Source organism: Clytia hemisphaerica, unplaced genomic scaffold (assembly GCF_902728285.1).
Source record: "Clytia hemisphaerica strain Z4C2 unplaced genomic scaffold, Clytia hemisphaerica genome assembly, whole genome shotgun sequence".
NCBI classification, from domain to species: Eukaryota; Metazoa; Cnidaria; class Hydrozoa; order Leptothecata; family Clytiidae; genus Clytia; species Clytia hemisphaerica.
The window spans coordinates 524028-547507 of NW_027104053.1; the positions used below are offsets into that span (position 1 = coordinate 524028).

A 23480-nucleotide genomic window follows, 5' to 3' on the forward strand; every position below is an offset into this window, starting at 1 on the left:
TAAAATATGTATATTAAAAACAAAAAACGACAAAATCAGAACCAAAGTTTTACTGAATTTAATTTTCAATAAAATTTACGAGGTAAATGCTTCTTTTCGCTGGCTAAACAGGTGCCATTCTTCAATACAGAGCAAAGTCGACATTTTTCGTTTTGGAGGTAGCAGTTTTGGGGACATTTTTTTGAACATATACAAATTTACGCCCCGTGTACGCAGATCTTGCCAAAGGATGCGGAACGCGCGTTCCGCAAAAATAGAGTCAGTAGAAAAGAGATAGCCAAGGAGAAAGCTGATGAAAAGTATCAAAAGTTAAAGATGGAAACCAACAAGAGGAAAAAGAAAAGTGGAAGTGAAGGAAGGAAACTCAAAAAGATGAGATTAGCGGAAGAAGCAAAATCCAGAGTGCAAATGGAACAATACTTCGTTAAAAAGACACCAGTGAAAGAAAAAGGAATTGAAAAACCAGGGACTTCACTTTTGTCAAACAATCAAAGTCGTGTAGATCTTGAAACAAACATTATGCAATCCTCAGGTTCAGATGAAGAAGAGCAGATTACTACAGAAAACGTTAACACTGAAATTACCTTACCCTTAGACACTGACTCAGGTCAAACAGATATTGCAATTTCCTCGAATGTTGCTGAGACTTCCAACACCCCTGGAATTGATGAATTCGACCATGTAAATTTTGATGACGTTCCTGAAGATATACCCACCTTCGATCGTGGTCATCTTGACAAGGAAAAAGAAACTGCATCCTCAGATTTTGAAAATGTCTTTAATGTATCTGCCGTACTTGAAAGAAATTTAACACACGAGGAAAAGATTGAATGTCTTAATCAAAAGCCTTGCCAGCCTTCGCGAGACGAGTTAAAGAAACGAAAAAAGGTAATCAGAGGAATCGAAAGACATTGCTCCGAGGATATGTTTTTTCGAAAAGATGAAAGAGGAGTTAAAACTAACAGATCTTGGCTAACATATTCACTTGATAAAGATGCGTTATTTTGCATACCCTGCCTCTTGTTTTCAGACGAAATTCTCCGAGGTGAAAACCAACGGCATATTCAGGGGAAGGCTTTTTGTAAAGATGGTTTTTCAAATTGGAAGAAACAATACAACGCAATCCCTGACCACAAGACATCACAGGCTCACATGAACGCAAAGCTTAGCCAAGTGATGTTTTTGCAACAACGGTCTTTAAATGACATTTTAAAAAGACAAGATGAAGAGCAAGAAAAGAAGAGACTAATCCAGGTTGAAGCGAATCGAAGAATCTTAAAGAGAGTTATTGAAACCATTATGTTTCTAGGAAAGCAAGAACTAGCATTTCGTGGGCATCGGGAATCACTGGCATCCGACTCCTCTGTAAACAAGGGGAATTTCTTGGAAACACTAAACTATCTTGCAGAATATGATGATGTAATGGCACTTCACTTGGAATCCGTGGAGCGTGATCATATCGATCTCGAGGCGAAGAAAAAAGGGAAAAAGAAAGGTGACAAAGCCCGAAGATTTGGACGAGGTTCCAAGCTTACATTTCTCAGTAATGACATGCAAAACAAAATTATTGATGTGATCAGTAAAGAAATAGCGAAAGAAATCGTTAATCTAGTAAAAGATAGTGTAGCATGGGCCGTTATTGCTGACACCACACCTGACGTTTCAAAACATGAACAGTTTAGTTTGTGCGTACGTGTCGTAACCAAATCTGGAGAAGTAACCGAACACCTTTTGTTTTGCACTCGGACAGGGGCGACAACAGCTGAGGCTCTTGTTAACAAAGTGGAAGAAGAAATGACCAGACTAGATGTACCGTTTGACAACGTAGTAGCGCAAACATATGACGGGGCCTCGAATATGTCAGGCAAATACAACGGCCTTCAGGCCAAATTCAAAGAAATTGCTGGAGAACATGTTATTTTTGTTCACTGCTATGCACATAATTTAAACTTAGTACTTAGCGATGCTGCAACTGCATCGTTAGAGGTTGACAATTTGTTTGATAATTTGCAAGCACTTTATGTGATGGTATCTAAATCTCAACCCATACACCAACTATTCGAGGATTGTCAAAAACAGTTGAAAGAGGAAAGTATTTGTTCCTTAAAAAGAATCGATACTGTCCGCTGGAGTGCTAGAGAATTCTCATTAGATATCTTTGTAAAGCGATACGACTCGATTATGCTCATGCTACAAAAGATTGTAGATGATAACTCTTACAAGTCTGATAAGCGCAGTACAGCAGACGGCATGTTGAAACTATTTTCTACCAAGCAATTTTTAGCCACCGCCCTCCTTTTCAAAGAAATATTTTCGATCACAGGTCCATTGAGTAGAAAATTGCAGTCCGTAAATATTGATTTTGGTAGTGCTTTGACGCTTCTTAAAAACGCCGAGGAACAGTTAGAAACTCTCCGAAAAGATCCACAACAAATAATTGACGCAGTTGATCTAAATTTTGAAGGAGCCGAATGGGAACAGAAGAGGATTGTTAGAAGTCGCAGAATTTCTGGAGCTGGAGAGACAGCTGTCGATAAGAATAAATCGACAGAATCGATTGACCCAGAAGTAAAGTGGAGGATTGATGTATTCACAGTTGCGCTTGATTACGTTACCGTTGGACTGGATAATCGTTTTTCAGATAGTAAACATGTATTAGAAGCGTTTTCTATATTCTCACCACGGGCTTTCCCCACCTTCTTTACAGATTACCCAACAACAAACCACGTTGAAGAAAAAGTTCGAGAATTTTGTAATACCTACAAGATAGACGTTCATCGTTGTGCAGCTGAGTTGTTCAGTTTCGCGAAAGTTTTTGAAGACTTCGACTTGGGGCTAATCCAAAACAAATCACAAACCATTTACCTTGATAGCGACATTGATTACTTGTCTGACGATGAAGTAGAAATTGATGATGAAGAAGACGCAAGTGGAAAATTCAAAAGTTTCATGGATTGTCTGTCGGTTCTTACTAATAAAAACTACATGCTAATAGACGCTTACCCAAATCTTGTTCGAGTTTATTCGATTGCTGTGGCTATACCAATTACGTCTTGCTCAGCTGAACGCTCTTTTTCGACCCTTAAACGTGTCAAGACAAGGTTGCGCTCCTCGATGCTCCAAGATAGATTAGAAGGACTGTTGTTGATGTCCAATGAACGAAAGATTTTGTCCGACATAGATGTAGATAAGATAATGGACATAGTCGGACAGTCTTCATCAGAATTAAAGAAAGCTCTTTTATAAATTAATCAATTTCATTGATATTTATATAGATCAAGATTTAACGGTTTCATGATGATGTATATGTTCAAATCAAAGTTCTTAGGTTTTATTAGGCTTACAATAATCATAATCTGAGTTGTGCTACAGTATCTTCTTTTGTCCAATCACAAACATTTAGAAATTTTTGAGTAAAGCTTATGTTACTTTGTGAAAGAGCTAACCCGAAGCATACTTTACGTCGTATAAAATCTTAACTTTCTCCATAGATAAACGGTGGGAACCAAACGGTTAATAGAAAATGTTAAGCTCGAGTCTTTTGTTAACATTTAATCCATCAGCTTTGTTACTATCGTATTTTTAATTTTACAATTAATTCCAGTAAAAATCAATTATGGTATTTTTCTACCGGATACAAGTATTCATTCCTATTCGTTATTCAACTTTGTCCTTAATATAACTCGATATAACTTTATAACCTTTCCTGACTTATTTCGCTTGATTTTTAATGAACTGAAGAAAAAGCAAAGGGAAAAGGGGGTTAATCCTACTAGGGAGCGGGCGCCTATCTAGGCAAAGGGGGAGGGGCGCCAAAAGCAAAATTTAGAACTTTGCCTCCCCAGCCCCGACCTAGCCACCACGCTACTGTTCATAAAGTAAACCATACACGCTTCAAAAGTATTCAATTGTACAAAAAGTTCAAAAACATGAGTACTCTTAATAAAATAAGTTTCTTTCAGTTTTATGCGAAATTATTGTAGATCTTTTTTTTGCCTATATGTATATTTATACATACCTGTGCAAACCTTGCACAGGAGACTATATAAAAACGGTACTATCATATATATATAAAGATCTGAATCGTGAGTGATATATTTTTGCATCAAAATCTCTTTTGTTTTTTATCGTGTTATATTTATTTTTAAATTCCGAGGCTGTGTATAGAAAAAGGATCACGAAAGGTCCTCCGATAATCGTGAAAGCCCTCCCTCCATGTCATGCCTTTTATCCAGATCCCATCTAGATGGATTACTTTAAGGTCTATTCAAACAGTAATTTAAATTCACCTATCTCTCGATGATCTGATCTCAATTTCAACTGTAATTGGAATTTGTTCGAATGACTGTACTAATTGAGGATTTTTTCGGGTTAACTAAGAGGAAGTTAAAATGAGCTAGAGTTCTTAATTCTATCCAGATATTATTAGTCGATGGAAGTTGTAGAAGTCGTTGATACTTTGTTCTTTGATTTTAATCCAGGAAGACAACCAGAGCAGAAAGAGCAAATCAAGAAGGAAAAGATCAGATATTTCATTTTATAGAAATAAAAAGCTACGAATAAAATGCAGTCAGACTCGGTTTCTTAATTTAGTTTAGGTTATTGATTAGTCTTCATCTTTAATCAATATATTTTAACTCCTTTGTAACTCCTGGAAATTCATTTTCCCGCTTTTTCCGCTTTAGATGTCGAAATTGGAGACTCACCACGAAAAAAAAGACTAAGAAAATTGACGCCTATTAGAAGGTTTTTGAATTTTCAGGGGTCTTAAATACCATCATACCGACAAAAATTTGGGTCAAATACCGTAATACCGTCGATAAAGGAAGCCTAATTACCTAATTACTGATACCGGTAGAAAATGATGTAATCCGTAAAACCTTAATCCCGTCGTTTTTTTCTGGTAATACCGATTTACCGGGGGAAAAAAAGCCCCAATACCGTCGTACCGTAAAAGTGAACCCCCCTCTCAAATTAGCGGACACGAACCCTATTCCTCGGGTTTTTGGGTGCATGTCACTAGTCCGATATTTTCTAGTCCGACAGTAAAAAGATTTGAAAGAGTGTCGAATGTTGAATAAGGGTTTTTCACGGAGATGAATATTAATAAAAGTTCATTTTAGCAGCATTTTGACATAACTAGAAATAAAGGACCAATCAAGTTCCCTATTTGCATGTTCAGAATTATGCTATTATAAAGGTTTTAAATCACAAAAGGAGGGTGGCAAAAACAGTTACATCCAATTTATTGACTCTTGAAAGCCTAATCCTAAATCCTAATAAGCTTCCTAAAATTCAAGAAAAGTCGGGTTTACGGGCCTAACATCAAAGTCGGAACTTTGGATTTTTATATAAAAGTGCCTCCTCTTCAGCCATTCATATTTCGTTTTTTATATGTTTTTTTTTACTCGTCGGACAAAATTGCTGTCAGAATACTGACGCATTCGTCAAATCCAACGTCGGACATTTTTACTGTCGGACTAGAAAGTGTCGGACTACTGACGACTTCCCATTCTTCGATGGTTTCGGCTAAGTGGAGGTTCCACTGTAGTTACAATTTTCTTTCCGTAATTTAATTTTCGAGGGATTAAGTGTTTTCATCTGGTATTGGAGCATCTCGTAAACAAACGTACATTAAAGGAAGAAATTTTGGCGCGAATTTAACTTGGCGAATGGCCAAAAAAATTGTGTTTTCAGATTTCAAAAGATTTGAATTTTGTTCCTCCCAAAATTTCTTTCTTTGCTATAAATTAATACGATTCGTATACCATTGAATGCCGGCCCTTATCGGCTATTTATCGGGCATCTGGCGCAAAATTTGGAAATGTTGGATTTTGAACATCCTGAAGTACGTACAGTCCGAAGGGGGGGGGTCCTTTGAAAAGCCACACTGGGAAATTTGGCAGAAATTTCGTCCCGGTCGAAAGAAATTCCATGCAATATCAGCCCCATTCGAAATTCAATGTGAAAGATTGCACTCCCCACTAGACATTTATAAGTTGGAACAATAGAATTCTGTATCCATATTTGGGATTTGAATAGAAATTTTAATCCTCGCTGTGGGAAAAGTTGCACCGTGAGACGGGTTTCTTTTGTAAAGAAGGAATAAAAACTTCTTTTTTTAAGGGGGTGGGGAGGGTGATCTGAAAAGCGTACACACCTGGAAAGGGGTGCTACTATCAAATCCTAGAAGGGGATGGGGGCGGTCGAATTTTTTATCTTAAGAAAATTAGCCTTCGTTCAAGAAGAATTTTATCACAAAATAAGAGCTTGAAGTGTGATACAACGTCGTATACATGTTTTTTTTATAAGCAAGTGTATGCCCCTTGGTAGGGCTCGTGTATGCTTAAGTTTTTAAAGCATCCAGGCACAGCTTATGCTTATATGCTTTTGAATAATGCTTATGATTCACCCCGAGCCAAGGATTTAGTGAAATTTCAGAAATTTTGTAAAAATCTGTTCAGATTTTGGGAGCAGTGGAATGTAGCTAGAGTGGAATGTCTTTTTTTACTTGACCTATGCCAAACCTTTTCAAACAGATAACAAGACGACTGAAAAGTCGAAAATTTCGCCTTGAAAATATGTATCGATAATTATAAATACTGTATATCGATAAATATGAGTTACATGCGCTAATAAAAGTGCTTAAACAAAAGACTTTCAAACACACCTGTGTGATTATTTTGAAACAAATCCAATCCCTGCATGCATTTCACTCTTAAAAACAGCCCTAAGTTGGGACTGATCAATGAAGTAAGCCCGAAGGGCTAGAATTGGATCTCCTTAGTGCAGTGGGATTTGAAGCCTTCCCACCCCATCAAAGTTGTGCGGCCTTGAGCGACCCGCCTGTTTTTTCTACAAATAACAGATAGAAACTAAAATTTCCCACTAGCTTTCAAAAAATATACCATTCAAAAAACAAAGAAATCACTAAATCCTATACGTCTCGTCAAAATACGGCGTAAAAAATATAAGAATTCACTTTTTCTTGCCTGAGAGAAAGGTTAAAGATTCAGCTTATTTTATACTTCATTTTGGGACTGATTGATGTTTATCTTTAATAAATTTATTTTTATTTTTTCATGTGCAAATCTACAATCATCGTTTTGTGGTTATGGGATATTTTTCACAAGAGTTCCGAGTTTCGACGCAGTGTTTCAATCAATCTATTTCATCATTCAGCTGATTGGAAAACTTTGTTAGCATCTTTTATGATATTATACACTATCAGTAATATATGAGTAAATGTAGGCATGCTAATGCAAATATAGATTAAACGATTAATTGAATTTGTGTATATCTTGTTATTTTTTTTTTTTTGCAGAGAGATAAACAGTTCTCTTCTTCGTGCCTCTCCCCCGAAGAGAATAGGCCGAATTCGCAAAAATTTAACAGTCTTCTCTCAAACTTGTGCAATCAGTGGACATCATTTGTCCGTTTTTCCAGCATGGCAGAAATTATCATTATATTTAAAGATTTTGTCAATATTTTCACTAGAAAGTGTCACGTCAGCATTTGGCGATGACATGCAGAAGTACAATTTATTTTATCTTTGCTAGCCAGCACCTTACTATTTTCAGGATCTTAAGCCAAGTATAATATGTTAGGTACTATACTCTACTGCCTTATTTGAAATTTGTTCATTTGAGCTACATAAATTTAACCTTAAAATTTTCGGTTGCCGTAATTTTAAAGCAACTCCCCAACTCGAAATTTGCAACTCCCCGACTCACCAATTAGAAAATTACTCGGTAAATTTTAGTTTTTCGTAGAAAACCAGGCGGACGCTTATTCTTCATTGGGCCTAATTAAATTCACAAAAAAACTTAGAAATTTCTGATGACCGCCCAAAACTTAATAGCCTGGATATCCAGACCGTAAACTATTTCACCGTCTAGTTTTTTTAATATTTTGTCTCTGGTTTACGGTCTGGTCCAACTAACTCGTCTGCAGGGATATCTGTCCCTGCGTACATGTTTTTTTTTTATAAGCATAACGCTTATAAGCATACGAAGGCTCAGATTTGCAAAATTCCTAAGCATAACATGAGCATATAAGTCAGCCTGAAATATTTTTCAAGAGGTCATTTTTATCTGTTTAAAAAGGTTTGGTAGAGGTCAAGTAAAAAATAAGACATTCCACGGCTCCCAAAGTCTGAACAAATTTTTACAAAATTTCTGAAATTTCATTAAAAAACTTGGCTCGGGGTGAATCATAAGCATGATTCTTAAGCATATAATAAGCATAAACTATGCCTGGATGCATTGAGAACTTAAGCATACACGAGCCTGACCAAGGAGCATACACTTGCTTATAAAAAAAAAACATGTATGCGAGTGTCTCTAATTGGTCAGTACGCGCTCAGTCACTGAGCAGAATTTTCGCGGGGTTTTTGATATTTTTCGATGCGCGCGCACAATTTATGGAAAAAGCTGACCTTGCAAAAAAAGATAAACAAACTAAAATGAAAACGCAGGTTCATTTCTAAACAAAATGGCCGCTGGAAAAGAGCCTTTATAAATGTGGCTGATGTTTTGATGTAGCTTAAAGTAGTTTTGAAAGTTTTTTGAGTTTGTAAAAGAGGTTTTATAATAAGTTAATTATGTGTGTCTGCCTGGGTTTACAAAGTTTTGATAGTCTGTAAACAAGGGTTCACTCACAGACTGTGTCATTCAAAACTGTATCAGACATTTTTAGTTGCACCAGACTCTAAAGAGTGTTTTTTTCTGAAATTTTGAGTCTGGATACCCAGACTAAAAACTCAATTGCTCCTAGGTCTACTTTTACTTATAGCAATGTTCATTCAGAGGATGACTCTCGTAGTTGAGAGAATTAGATCTTGTTAGAATTCAAGGGAAAGTCCTAGACTGCAAAATTTTGAAGGATAACAAAAACTAAGGTTAAAAATAAAATGAAAACAAGTTTTAAGATAAAAACTGAAGATTTTTAGATGATGTCCCGTGAATAATATGTCAAATAATGTAAACAAAATAAATATGTAAACAAAAGGAATATAAGAAATTGCAACCAGTACAATTCTTTAAAAAAAACTTTGAAAAAATGGGAATATGATTTCAAAAAGCTTAAATACTAAAGAAACGCTGTTAAGACAAATCGAGCTGATGTTTCTTGACATCCATTTAAATGGTTTCAACAATGAAAATAGGTAGAAGGCTTTTTGCAATCAAACAAATCACATGTTATATTTGGGTGTCGTTTAATTTTCCCACAGAAACATCAAACAAACTAACTGTAATTGGCAGACATGTGCACTTGTGGCTTATACTTTCAAAATGTGCAGAAAAGTTAGAAATGCATGGACATGTCAGCTAACCATAGCTTGCTTCGTTGTTTCATGAAATATTATACAACACCAATTCCAGACAGCTTTTCAAAAAAAACTCTTTAAGTGTAAAATATTTTATATAAACTTCTCATGTATAAATAATAAAAACACTATAGCAAAGTTGAAGCTGTTCTCTCTTTTTTAGCACAAAAACAAAATATAAATTCCTAAAAAATGTAACAAAATATAAACACAAAATATTCTATAAAAAACTATTCTTCCACAGCAACTTTAACTTGTGAAACAACTTTATTAGAAAAGTCAAATGTGAACAGCAGAGGTTCTTGGATTTCAAATAATCTCTTAACAAATTGCTTATCATCAACCAAGTTCAAATCAAGAGTATCAGCCAACATCTGAACTGCATCATTCTTCAAAAAAACGTGAACATGTTCCTGTGTTGCAAGATCTTTAACCATCAGCTGCAACGACCATAAAAAAGCAGCTGCACTACGCGGATAAAACATATGACAATTGGTACACCGGATACCATCTTCTTCAATGTCAGCTCGACGGTTGCAGGTTGGGCAAAGAGGTGTGTTTTAGAACTTGCAGACTCCAGTAATAGTACCTACTATTTTGACATTGGTTGTATGGACTGATGTATCAGCCAAGCTGTCAAGGGGTGTTGTTTCCACATAATCAAACGGCACTGATGGGGTGGTGTTAAGATACATGACATCTTTCATGGTGTAGAGCCTCATATTCTTTATATGATAAGTTTTTCCTTCTTCAAGAGTGGAGCAGCAATCACCAAAAAGATTCAATTTGACACAATGCGTCTGATCTCTTAACATAACAATTTGTTTGTTTATTGGACCATTATTTCCCTGGTGACTGAAGATCTCACCAACAGAATAACATTCAGCTTTTGCTGATATTAGTTGACCACTGGCAAGATGACGGAATTCGGAAAATGGAACAATGGCATCTTTTGCTAGCGATGGGTTGAATTCAAATCCAGCATTGTCTCGACTCAAAATGTCAATCCTGGTTCCTGGGTTAATCCATAGTTTACCTCTCGAGATGTTGTGATCTTTAATCTTGATGGGACTCTTGGTAATCTCAGCATCACACAGTCGTTGTCGCTTGTTGGGATTAAAAATAAGTTAGTTTGATATTCAGTTTGATATTCAGTTTGATATTCGAAATTCAGTTTGATATTCGACTTTTTGCTCTACGAAGGAGAGCAGACATTTATAGGACTTCTAAACTTCAAAAGATGTTAGCCACTATTCCTAAGTATCATTTCCACCAAAAATGGTCGCTCTCCACCGCAATGGGGGAGCTCTAAAATTATACAACAACTTAGTTTGAAAATCGACTAATTAGCGTTTTGAGCCCTATGATGGAGAGCAGTCATCTGTTGCACTTCTAAACTTCAAAATATGTTAGCCACTATTCCTAAGTATCATTTCCACCAAAAAGGGTCGCTCTCCACCGCAATGGGGGAGCTCTAAAATTATACAACCACTTACTTTGAAAATCGACTAATTAGCATTTTGAGCCCTATGATGGAGAGCAGTCATCTGTTGTACTTCTAAACTTCAAAATATGTTAGCCACTGTTCCTAAATATCATTTCCACCAAAAATGGTGGCTCTCCACCGCAATGGGGGAGCTCTAAAATTATACAACCACTTAGTTTGAAAATCGACTAATTAGTGTTTTGAGCCCTATGATGGAGAGCAGTCATTTGTTGCACTTCTAAACTTCAAAATATGTTAGCCACTATTCCTAAGTATCATTTCCACTAAAAATGGTCGCTCTCCACCGCAATGGGGGAGCTCTAAAATTATACAACCACTTACTTTGAAAATCGACTAATTAGCATTTTGAGCCCTATGATGGAGAGCAGTCATCTGTTGTACTTCTAAACTTCAAAATATGTTAGCCACTGTTCCTAAATATCATTTCCACCAAAAATGGTGGCTCTCCACCGCAATGGGGGAGCTCTAAAATTATACAACCACTTAGTTTGAAAATCGACTAATTAGTGTTTTGAGCCCTATGATGGAGAGCAGTCATTTGTTGCACTTCTAAACTTCAAAATATGTTAGCCATTATTCCTAAGTATCATTTCCACTAAAAATGGTCGCTCTCCACCGCAATGGGGGAGCTCTAAAATTATACAACCACTTAGTTTGAAAATCGACTAATTAGCGTTTTGAGCCCTATGATGGAGAGCAGTCATTTGTTGCACTTCTAAACTTCAAAATATGTTAGCCACTATTCCTAAGTATCATTTCCACCAAAAATGGTCGCTCTCCACCGCAATGGGGGAGCTCTAAAATTATACAACCACTTAGTTTGAAAATCGACTAATTAGCGTTTTGAGCCCTATGATGGAGAGCAGTCATCTGTTGCACTTCTAAACTTCAAAATATGTTAGCCACTATTCCTAAGTATCCTTTCCACCAAAAATGGTCGCTCTCCACCGCAATGGGGGAGCTCTAAAATTATACAACCACTTACTTTGAAAATCGACTAATTAGCGTTTTGAGCCCTATGATGGAGAGCAGTCATCTGTTGCACTTCTAAACTTCAAAATATGTTAGCCACTATTCCTAAGTATCATTTCCACCAAAAATGGTCGCTCTCCACCACAATGGGGAAGCTCTAAAATTATACAACCACTTAGTTTGAAAATCGACTAATTAGCGTTTTGAGCCCTATGAGGAAGAACAGTCGTATGTTGCACTTCTAAACTACAAAATATGTTAGCCACTATTCCTAAGTATCATTTTCACCAAAAATGGTCGCTGTCCACCACAATGGGGAAGCTCTAAAATTATACAACCACTTAGTTTGAAAATCGACTAATTAGCGTTTTGAGCCCTTTAAGGGAGAGCAGTCATTTGTTGCACTCCTGCTTATTCCACGCCCCCTACAATTAAGCGTAGACGAGTAATATTTAGGTCAAAGTCAAGAAAAGTAAAATTTTGAACATTTTGAACTATTTGTTTTGTTTTATTTCTATAGTCCACGCAATAACTCTAAACACTGGGAAAACTTAAATTTTACTTCTAGAGTGAAGAGCAATACGGAACCGTAACGTATAAACGTCGTCTTATATGAACAACAACTTTTTTCGAAACAGTCCAAGCAACAATTTTTACGCTCTCAAGGCTATTGCTAAAGTTCCAAAGAGGTGATTTTGTCTTTTTTTAAACTTAAGAGCACCTACCTTCTTTCATTGCCCTGTCCCGCCATGTCTAAAATGAAAATTTTCTTGTCTCCTCTTCAGTTTTACCACCCAGGCTCCCGCAAATGTATCCAACATTGCCTTGACTAATAATCTTTAATTTCTGATTCTGTTAAGCAGAGAAAAGTTTTTTAAAGGAAGAAATAGACTTTGTAAAAAGGTTTTTACCAAATAATCATTTCACTGTCTATCTCCCAAATCGGTCATATACTTGCTAAAATGATCAAAATATGTTTTGCAATTTCACCTTCGATTCGTTAGATGCTCCTCCAAGGTTTCCCTCTGATTTTCAAAGTTTTCCTGGGTCTGGTTGATTATTTATAGAGATAGATTTTTATGCGTGTCGCAACTTTGACTCCGGATTGACTCCAGCGGTTTCTTTGCTTTCGAGTGGGACACTTTTTAAGATTATTATGGTACATTTTACTCTACTTTGTGAAAACCACGGTGGGGGGGGGGGGGGGGTAAATTAAAATGTTCGTAAATAATTAGTAGCAGGGTATAAAGGTACCTAAGAGTATTTCCAATTCAAGTGTCTTGTTTCTAGCGTTATACGTGCACAGATAATAGTGCATCGGTATAATCACGACGACGGACGAAAATGTAACAGTCTAGTGAGTTTTAACCAATCAAATTTCGTAGTTTCACTAGCCTATTACATTTTTCGTCCGTCGTCGTGATTATTCCGGTATACTTAACTTCACTTATTGCGGTTAGAAATCGGTAAATACCGTTAAAGTAAAAGACTTGCTAATTCCCGAATCATTCCATTGACATTCCTGTTCTTTTTGCTGGGCATACCGGTTAACAACAGTACACTACTACTTGAGAGTTTTCATTTCCTTAATTTAATTTCTTTATTTACACATATCATCAAATCCATCCTTGATGTTCAGGGTTAAAGAGAATAGAACAAAAAGTACGGGTAGGGTAATGCCAAGAACTCACTTAAAAATTATTGTAATTTATTTTATAATTTAATGATTTAATTTATATCAGAAAGTTTCCCTAAAGACGAGAAAGTTTATCACTTTGATTGTAATTTGCGACGATGTACGATGTTACGGCATTCTTCATTCGTTCCGTGACACTTTTCTACAAGGTATATGGTAACCCGAAAGCAATGTATATATCCCGAGATAAAGTAGCCTTTAAGGATATCGGCTTGTCTCTAGTAAGAACTTTCGAAACCTATTTTGTTTATCACGAAAAATTTGAGATAATGTGGCTTTGGTGGGCGTAGTAAAAAAAAGGTTTTTTCTATTATAACTCAATTATTTCTATTCATCTCTACACCCCCCCTTGGAGCTTTGAATAACCAGGAGTCTACTGAAATATCCAGGTCATCCCTGTGTCATGCGAGAAGAATTGGTTATAAGAGTGTGGGTAAGATTTCCTTCTCCTCTAACTCTGTACCCAACATATTGTACATGTCCTACATGTCATGTACTTCCCCTGTTTCCCACAAAACACACCGATTACACTATTGGACAATAGTACATATGTACATGCTATGGTTGGACACTCTCTCCCAATTATTTTCGTTATAAATTGTAGTTTTGGTTCTGTTTCGACATGGACTCTGGACATGTAAAATAAGTATGTACATTATATGGCCCCCAAAACGTCGATCAAATTTAAAATTTCTCTCAAATCTAGAGGAAAAGAGGTTTTACAAAAATTTTTGCTGCATGAAAAACTTTAATATCTCTACTTTATTTCCCGGAAGTTTTTTTTTTCAAAATTTTTAATTTCAACAATATTTTTCAATTGCTTAAAGATAGGTAGCTTTTTTCTAATGGCCCCCAAAACGGAGGTTTGCGATTTTAGCGATTTCTCGAGATATCTTTAAGATAGGAATACAAAATTTTGACCATAGTTTGGAAATGTGATTTAGAGGGTTCTGGGCATAAATTTGTTTGATAAAATTTTTACAGTATACCCCTGGTTGTCAAAACGGAGGTTTGGGGCCCCCAAAACGTAGGTGTAGTTAAAATCAAATTATTAAGCCCAGTGGTAATAGGGGGAAAAACTACGAACATATTTGTGTTTTCCCTTAAATTTACGACCCGATGGATGTAAAATTTATGATTTTTATGAAATATTTCAAGATTTTTGATATTGCAAAGTCCAAACTGAAATTTTATAAATTTTCAAAATGACAATTTTGATTTAAAAACGTCTTAATGAAGTTTCTGAAAACCAATCTCTTTTTAAATTTTAGAGAAAGCTTATTGAAACTGAAAATATTATTAAGCTTTAAAGGTATTTTTCTCCCATATTTTGCAAAAAAATGATAGAATTTGCCCTTTTTGCTGATTCAGCGAAAAAATTTATATATAATGTTAATTTTTTGTTATAAACTATTAACTGAAGCTGATAGGAATGGAATTCCAAGATTTTTTGCTGTTTCTCATAATTAGAATTTTCGGTTTTATCAATGCTGATTCTAGGGTCCCAAAATACTGGTTGACCTTTAAGATGCGATATCTTTTACCCATCATCTAAAGTCACACATGTATCTGCATTTTCTGAACGGCATTAGGTGTAGAAAGTTTCCTATACCCCATTTTCATTACTTATTTTCAATATCCAAGCAGCTAGAGTGAGTTATATGCAATTTTTATCTAATTTTGGTGTTAAAATACACTGTAATCGGATCCATCGGATTAAAAATATTTCGTTTAGACGCCAATATGTTATTTTGAAGCTGTCTCCAAAACCATCAAAAACATGCTCATTTTTAAGTATAACCATCATTCTCTCAAAGTAAACAAAAATTGTTTAATTCTGATAAATCTACAAGTCAGAATCCTCATTTTAATAACGACCTCCGTTTTTGGGGCCGTCTCCGTTTTGGGGACCATATACTGTAGTGTTTGTAAAATAATAGCAGTTCTCGTGATAAGTACGTTGTATGCATGTTTGGAAACTTTGAGTGTACAGCTTGTGGCCCGGGGGGGGGGTACTTAGGCAAATGGAGGGTACGGTATGTGCCGCCCTTAAGGGTACCTTTTTTGGACTTCCAAAGTCCCGCCAAGGGTCTGAAAAATCAGAAAATCAAATTTCAGTCCCATTAAGGGTCGGAAAAATAGGAAAATTTCAACTTTTTACCCCCTGAAAGATCGAAATTTGGTCAAATTTGTCCCGCTAAGGGTCGTAAAATTCCCAAAAATTTCCTTTGTTTTCTCCTTTTTAGTCCCGGTAAGGGTCCAAAGTTCGAAAGTCGGGCGGTACCCCCCCCCGTCAGCTCGCAACCCTAGTACCCCCTCCCCCCGGGGCTTGTGGTTAACTTTGTTCGCGAGTTTTGATATTGTGCTTGACGCAAGCTGACTATGTCTAGAGGTCTTGCAGAGAACCCGAGCTAATTTTGGTGTAGCATCTACCATCTTTAAAAGTTTTTTCCACTCCTTTCCTCCCGTTGAACCGTCAAAATGCCCTACCAATGAGAAGAGCGAGAACGAGGAGAAACCAATTTTCGCATTATCTTCGAGTGCGCGAAAATTCGCATTTCAGGTATTGTATAATGCCTGAAAAAAAACGCGGCAGGTTCGACTTCTTGTTGAACACCGTGTGTATAATTTTGCTCCTACAAATGATGGTCACTGGAGAGTCGACCTTGACTTTTGACTTTCTGATCTAACGTCGACATTCAAAATTTTTATATTCGAAGTCGACAGTCAAAAAAAAAAAATCAATAAGTAGTCATTACTTCCTTTCCTTCGGAAGCTAATGTTGACTAGGATGGCTGTTCCATTGAAATCAGAAAGAATTTTTACAAACGATATTATCAAGTTAAAAAATAGTGATGAAAGTCGACAAAAATTTTGTGTCGACTTTCGTACCAAAAGTTTTGATAAAACGTTAGGTCGAATAATTGTAGTAATGTTAACATAACTTTTTTTCCCTCAATTTTCCCTTAATATCGTAAATAATTCCACCATCTACTACGCAAGGTCAACTTACCGCTTATAATTATACACTGTCGACGTAAGTAATAATTTAACGTATTGTATATACTTAATTTATGTTATGAAAAACGAAAATACTTATTACTTAAACTTATGTTATTGATAGAAAAACAATGCCACTCAAAATTGACTGGTGCAAATTACTCCGACTAGATTTATTGTAAAGAAATTACAACATGTACTTTTATAAGAACAACGTATATTAAGAAGATGAGGTTTTCAAGGCAAAAATTTTAGGTAACGTCGTAAGAACATTTTAAGGCTCTGCAGTCTTTAGAGCAAACAATTTCTCAAAAAATAATACCTTAAATACCATTTTACAAAAGGCAAAAAATATGAACATTTTTAAAAACATTGCTGAGCTGATGATCCAAAAAGTTAGACATTATAATATTCATCAAAAATTTAACAGATGTCTGCCCCCCTTCATGGGGCTCAAAACGCTAGTTAGTCGATTTTCAAACTAAGTGGTTGTATAATTTTAGAACTCCCCCATTGTGGCGGAGAGCGACCATTTTTGGTGGAAATGATACTTAGGAATAGTGGCTAACATATTTTGAAGTTTTGAAGTGCAACATATGACTGCTCTCCCTCATAGGGCTCAAAACGCTAATTAGTCGATTTTCAAACTAAGTGGTTGTATAATTTTAGAGCTCCCCCTTTGTGGTGGAGAGCGACCATTTTTGGTGGAAATGATACTTAGGAATAGTGGCTAACATATTTTGAAGTTTTGAAGTGCAACATATGACTGCTCTCCCTCATAGGGCTCAAAACGCTAATTAGTCGATTTTCAAACTAAGTGGTTGTATAATTTTAGAGCTCCCCCTTTGTGGTGGAGAGCGACCATTTTTGGTGGAAATGATACTTAGGAATAGTGGCTAACATATTTTGAAGTTTTGAAGTGCAACAAGTGACTGCTCTCCATCATAGGGCTCAAAACGCTAATTAGTCGATTTTCAAACTAAGTGGTTGTATAATTTTAGAGCTCCCCCATTGCGATGGAGAGCGACCATTTTTGGTGGAAATGATACTTAGGAACAATGGCTAACATATTTTGAAGTTTAGAAGTGCAACAGATGACTGCTCTCCATCATAGGGCTCAAAACGCTAATTAGTCGATTTTCAAACTAAGTGGTTGTATAATTTTAGAGCTCCCCATTGCGGTGGAGAGCCACCATTTTTGGTGGAAATGATACTTAGGAATAGTGGCTAACATATTTTGAAGTTTAGAAGTGCAACAAATGACTGCTCTCCATCATAGGGCTCAAAACGCTAATTAGTCGATTTTCAAACTAAGTGGTTGTATAATTTTAGAGCTCCCCCATTGCGGTGGAGAGCGACCATTTTTAGTGGAAATGATACTTAGGATAGTGGCTAACATATTTGAAATTTAGAAGTGCAACAAATGACTGCTCTCCATCATAGGGCTCAAAACGCTAATTAGTCGATTTTCAAACTAAGTGGTTGTATAATTTTAGAGCTCCCCCATTGCGGTGGAGAGCCACCATTTTTGGTGGAAATGATACTTAGGAATAGTGGCTAACATATTTTGAAGTTTAGAAGTGCAACAGATGACTGCTCTCCATCATAGGGCTCAAAACGCTAATTAGTCGATTTTCAAAGTAAGTGGTTGTATAATTTTAGAGCTCCCCCATTGCGGTGGAGAGCGACCATTTTTGGTGGAAATGATACTTAGGAATAGTGGCTAACATATTTTGAAGTTTTGAAGTGCAACATATGACTGCTCTCCCTCATAGGGCTCAAAACGCTAATTAGTCGATTTTCAAACTAAGTGGTTGTATAATTTTAGAGCTCCCCCATTGTGGTGGAGAGCGACCATTTTTGGTGGAAATGATACTTAGGAATAGTGGCTAACATATTTTGAAGTTTTGAAGTGCAACAAGTGACTGCTCTCCATCATAGGGCTCAAAACGCTAATTAGTCGATTTTCAAACTAAGTGGTTGTATAATTTTAGAGCTCCCCCATTGCGGTGGAGAGCGACCATTTTTGGTGGAAATGATACTTAGGAACAATGGCTAACATATTTTGAAGTTTAGAAGTGCAACAGATGACTGCTCTCCATCATAGGGCTCAAAACGCTAATTAGTCGATTTTCAAACTAAGTGGTTGTATAATTTTAGAGCTCCCCCATTGCTGTGGAGAGCCACCATTTTTGGTGGAAATGATACTTAGAAATAGTGGCTAACATATTTTGAAGTTTAGAAGTGCAACAGATGACTGCTCTCCATCATAGGGCTCAAAACGCTAATTAGTCGATTTTCAAACTAAGTGGTTGTATAATTTTAGAGCTCCCCCATTGCGGTGGAGAGCGACCATTTTTGGTGGAAATGATACTTAGGATAGTGGCTAACATATTTTGAAGTTTAAGAAGTGCAACAAATGACTGCTCTCCATCATAGGGCTCAAAACGCTAATTAGTCGATTTTTCGAACTAAGTGGTTGTATAATTTAGAGCTCCCCCATTGCGGTGGAGAGCCACCATTTTTGGTGGAAATGATACTTAGGAATTGGCTAACATATTTTGAAGTTTAGAAGTACGCAACAGATGACTGCTCTCCATCATAGGGCTCAAAACGCTAATTAGTCGATTTTCAAAGTAAGTGGTTGTATAATTTAGAGCTCCCCCATTGCGGTGGAGAGCGACCCTTTTGGTGGAAATGATACTTAGGAATAGTGGCTAACATATTTTGAAGTTTAGAAGTGCAACATATGACTGCTCTCCCTCATAGGGCTCAAAACGCTAATTAGTCGATTTTCAAACTAAGTGGTTGTATAATTTTAGAGCTCCCCCATTGTGGTGGAGAGCGACCATTTTTGGTGGAAATGATACTTAGGAATAGTGGCTAACATATTTTGAAGTTTAGAAGTGCAACAGATGACTGCTCTCCATCATAGGGCTCAAAACGCTAATTAGTCGATTTTCAAACTAAGTGGTTGTATAATTTTAGAGCTCCCCCATTGCGATGGAGAGCGACCATTTTTGGTGGAAATGATACTTAGGAAAAGTGGCTAACATATTTTGAAGTTTAGAAGTGCAACAGATGACTGCTCTCCATCATAGGGCTCAAAACGCTAATTAGTCGATTTTCAAACTAAGTGGTTGTATAATTTTAGAGCTCCCCATTGCTGGTGGAGAGCCACCATTTTTGGTGGAAATGATACGTAGGAATAGTGGCTAACATATTTTGAAGTTTTAGAAGGTGCAACAATGACTGCTCTCCATCATAGGGCTCAAACGCTAATTAGTCGATTTTCAAACTAAGTGGTTGTATTTTTAGAGCTCCCCCATTGCGGTGGAGAGCGACCAGTTTTTATGGAATGATACTTAGGAATAGTGGCTAACATATTTTGAAGTTTAGAAGTGCAACAAATGACTGCTCTCCATCATAGGGCTCAAAAAGCTAATTAGTCGATTTTCGAACTAGTGGTTTGTATAATTTTAGAGCTCCCCCATGTGCGTGGAGAGCCACCATTTTTGGTGGAAATGATACTTAGGAATAGTGGCTAACATATTTTGAAGTTTAGAAGTGCAACAGATGACTGCTCTCCATCATAGGGCTCAAAACGCTAATTAGTCGATTTTCAAACTAAGTGGTTGTATAATTTTAGAGCTCCCCCATTGCGGTGGAGAGCGCCCTTTTTGGTGGAAATGATACTTAGGAATAGTGGCTAACATATTTTGAAGTTTAGAAGTGCAACATATGACTGCTCTCCATCATAGGGCTCAAAACGCTAATTAGTCGATTTTCAAACTAAGTGGTTGTATAATTTTAGAGCTCCCCCATTGTGGTGGAGAGCGACCATTTTTGGTGGAAATGATACTTAGGAATAGTGGCTAACATATTTGAAAGTTTTGAAGTGCAACAGTGACTGCTCTCCATCATAGGGCTCAAAACGCTAATTAGTCGATTTTCAAACTAAGTGGTTGTTATATTTAGACTCCCCATTGCGGTGGAGAAGCGACCATTTTTGGTGGAAATGATACTTAGGAACAGTGGCTAACATATTTTGAGTTTAGAAGTGGCAACGAGATGACTGCTCTCCATCATAGGGCTCAAAACGCTAATTAGTCGATTTTCAAACTAAGTGGTTGTATAATTTTAGAGCTCCCCACATTGCGGTGGAGAGCGACCATTTTTGGTGGAAATGATACTTAGGATAGTGGCTAACATATTTTGAAGTTTAGAAGTGCAACAAATGACTGCTCTCCATCATAGGGCTCAAACGCTAATTAGTCGATTTNCCCCACTGAGGTGGAGAGCGACCATTTCTGGTGGAAATGATACATAGGAATAGTGCCTAACATCTTTTGAAGTTTAGAAGTTCAACATATGTCTGCTCTTCTTTGCAGGGCTCAAAACGCTAATTAGACGATTTTCAAACTAAGTGGCTGCATAATTTTAGAGCTCCCCCACTGAGGTGGGGAGCGACCATTTTTGGTGGAAATGATACTTAGGAATAGTGGCTAACATCTTTTGAAGTTTAGAAGTCCAACAAATGTCTGTTCTCCTTCGTAGAGCGAAAAGTCGAATATCAAACTGAATTTCGAATATCAAACTGAATATCAAACTGAATATCAAACTAACTTATTTTTAATATTGCAAATATGTTTTGGTGCTACTTTCTTTGCTTTACTAGATAGTGGAATATAAATAAGAGTTTCGATGATATCCAAAATGTACAGATAGTGTTGCTCAGAGAAAGAGTCAAGAGAAACCAAAGGACCACGTGAGATAATTTCGGAAGCAATTTTCTTCAAAGTCGATTTCTTTAGCCTGTTAAGTGCAACTCTGATATCATAGAAAGAATCAATGATGTCATTCTGAAGATGATTGTCAAGAAAATTGAAAAAGTCTGTGTGGCTAGAAAGTATTTGATGGTTATTTCTATTATTACGACTGTGTGTCATTCGAGAGATAAATCTGGTGATTTTAGGAAATAGTTTTCCAACTGGAAGATTTTGATCATGTCCCCTAGCTCTCTCATTAAGACCGTAGGGGAAGACAGTTCGGAGCTCCTTCATCCAGAAATTTCCTCGGTCTACACGTTGTTTTCTAGCTTTTGGACAGACTTTCTTTTCTACACAACCATCCCCATTGAAAACTTCAATGACCTGAATATTGAAACCTGCACCTGGGCAAGCATCTTTGAAATGATTTATCATATGTTGACAACCGGTCTTTGCAGTTCTATGGATGTTCATTCGGATATTTAATTGTTTTGTAGTTTCTCCAACATATTGTAGGTTACAATTGTTATATATAGATTTTGGTTGTTTTTGGTTTATTTTGCTGCATTTCTTTTGCAATTTGAATTTCTTTATACTTTCTTGTCATTACTTTTAGTATTAGTGTATTTTCTGTAAATGCACCAGCTTTGAAGAAAGTTTTTACGCACAGAAAAGATGATTGTTTTTGTTTGTTTTAGTTACTGATATTTTCTCAAAGGCAAAATCAAAGAACTTAAAGAAACTATATAAGGTAAGTCTATTATACCTTTTTCAGTTACTTTCTTGTTGGTATGATCTTGTACTGTCCTCAAATTGACTATTGACCGCCAGACGACCGACAACAGTCAAATTCTCTAGCGCAGCGGTACAGACATGTACAAAACAGACAAATTTGTCTTCAAAGAGATACAAATATGGCTTAATATCAACTAGTATATCTTGGTTAAGGTTCTGTAGAAGTATTTTGTATCATATTTACGATTTGTTAATGAAATTTCACTTTGTGTGCCATCCAGGCCATTGTTGCAATTTTACACCAGATTTGTTATTTTTTCAGAGAAGCATCCGAAGCGAATCCGCATCTGGTGCTAGCTTGCGATTGATCGTTTCCAAGCTCCATATAAATTTTCAAACGCGGTCAAGCTAAATTCCGTAATGTAAACCTTCCAGATGATGAAAATTTTCCCGACCTTCAGACCTTTAGCGTGTCGGAAGAAAATTTCACCATCTGGGTGCCAGATAAGATTTATGTATCTTGGTCGCTTTCTTTAAAATTTTATTTTACCCCCTAAGTTAGTTGATATTTTCTCTTCAGCGTTTTAAAATAAAGTTAGACTTAAACATCATTCATTACATTAGTAAACAAAAGATTATTTTGTTAAAAAATTACTCACGCATGAAAAAAGAATACACCTATTTCCTATTAGCAGATTCATGCAAAAGTCACGAAAAAACGTCGAGTAAACAAACTTTTGATTGGCGGAGGCATGCAAAGATTACCTCATACTCTGGACATTTTGAAAAATATGCTTGTATATGCAATATTTCAGCCAATCAGAGACTTTCTCGACGTTTTTCGTGACTTTTTTACATGAATCCGCTAATAGGAAATACGTGTATTCAAAAAGAGAAACATAAAAGAAACTGCCGGAAAGAATATGAGTTACACATGCGCAAAAGTTTCTTTTCTAAACCACAAGTGGCTATTTATCAAAAGTGTTCCGATTGTATCTAAACCAAAACTTCATACAATTGTATTCGGTCGGTGTGTAACACAAAGCTAAAGGTGAGGTGTCCCGCAAGGGCGGCCTCATTCATTCGCAATGGACTTACGTCGCATGGGCTCAGTGGATAGGTGAGACGGGTTTGAGGTCATTAAGTTGGCTCTCCGATGTTGTGACAAAAGTGCCGGGATTCTCAAAGTAGCGTAATTACAAGACAGAGCTGGCTTTTCAAATATTTAATTTCACCCCGATAATGGCAATTTTTCATCCCGAGAAATGCCAGGCCTGGGAAATGCCCATTTTCGGGATGGGTTTGCAAATCTCTGATTTTTTGAAAAATAAATCCTACCCCGAAAATGACCATTTTACACCCCGAGAAATCTCAGGCTTGGGAAATGGCCATTTTCAGGGTGGGTTTTCAAATCTCTGATTTTTTGAAAAATAAATCCCACCTCGAAAATGACCATTTTACACCCCGAGAAAT

At 36.6% G+C, this 23480-nt stretch overlaps 1 protein-coding gene across 1 annotated transcript; it reads left to right on the forward strand.

Moving 5' to 3' along the window:
* Positions 1-315: 315 nt before the first annotated feature.
* Positions 316-3246, forward strand: LOC136811953 (zinc finger MYM-type protein 1-like). Its single transcript, XM_067068562.1, has one exon. It carries the CDS (start codon positions 316-318, stop codon positions 3244-3246), a length of 2931 nt encoding a protein of 976 aa, XP_066924663.1.
* Positions 3247-23480: the final 20234 nt, after the last annotated feature.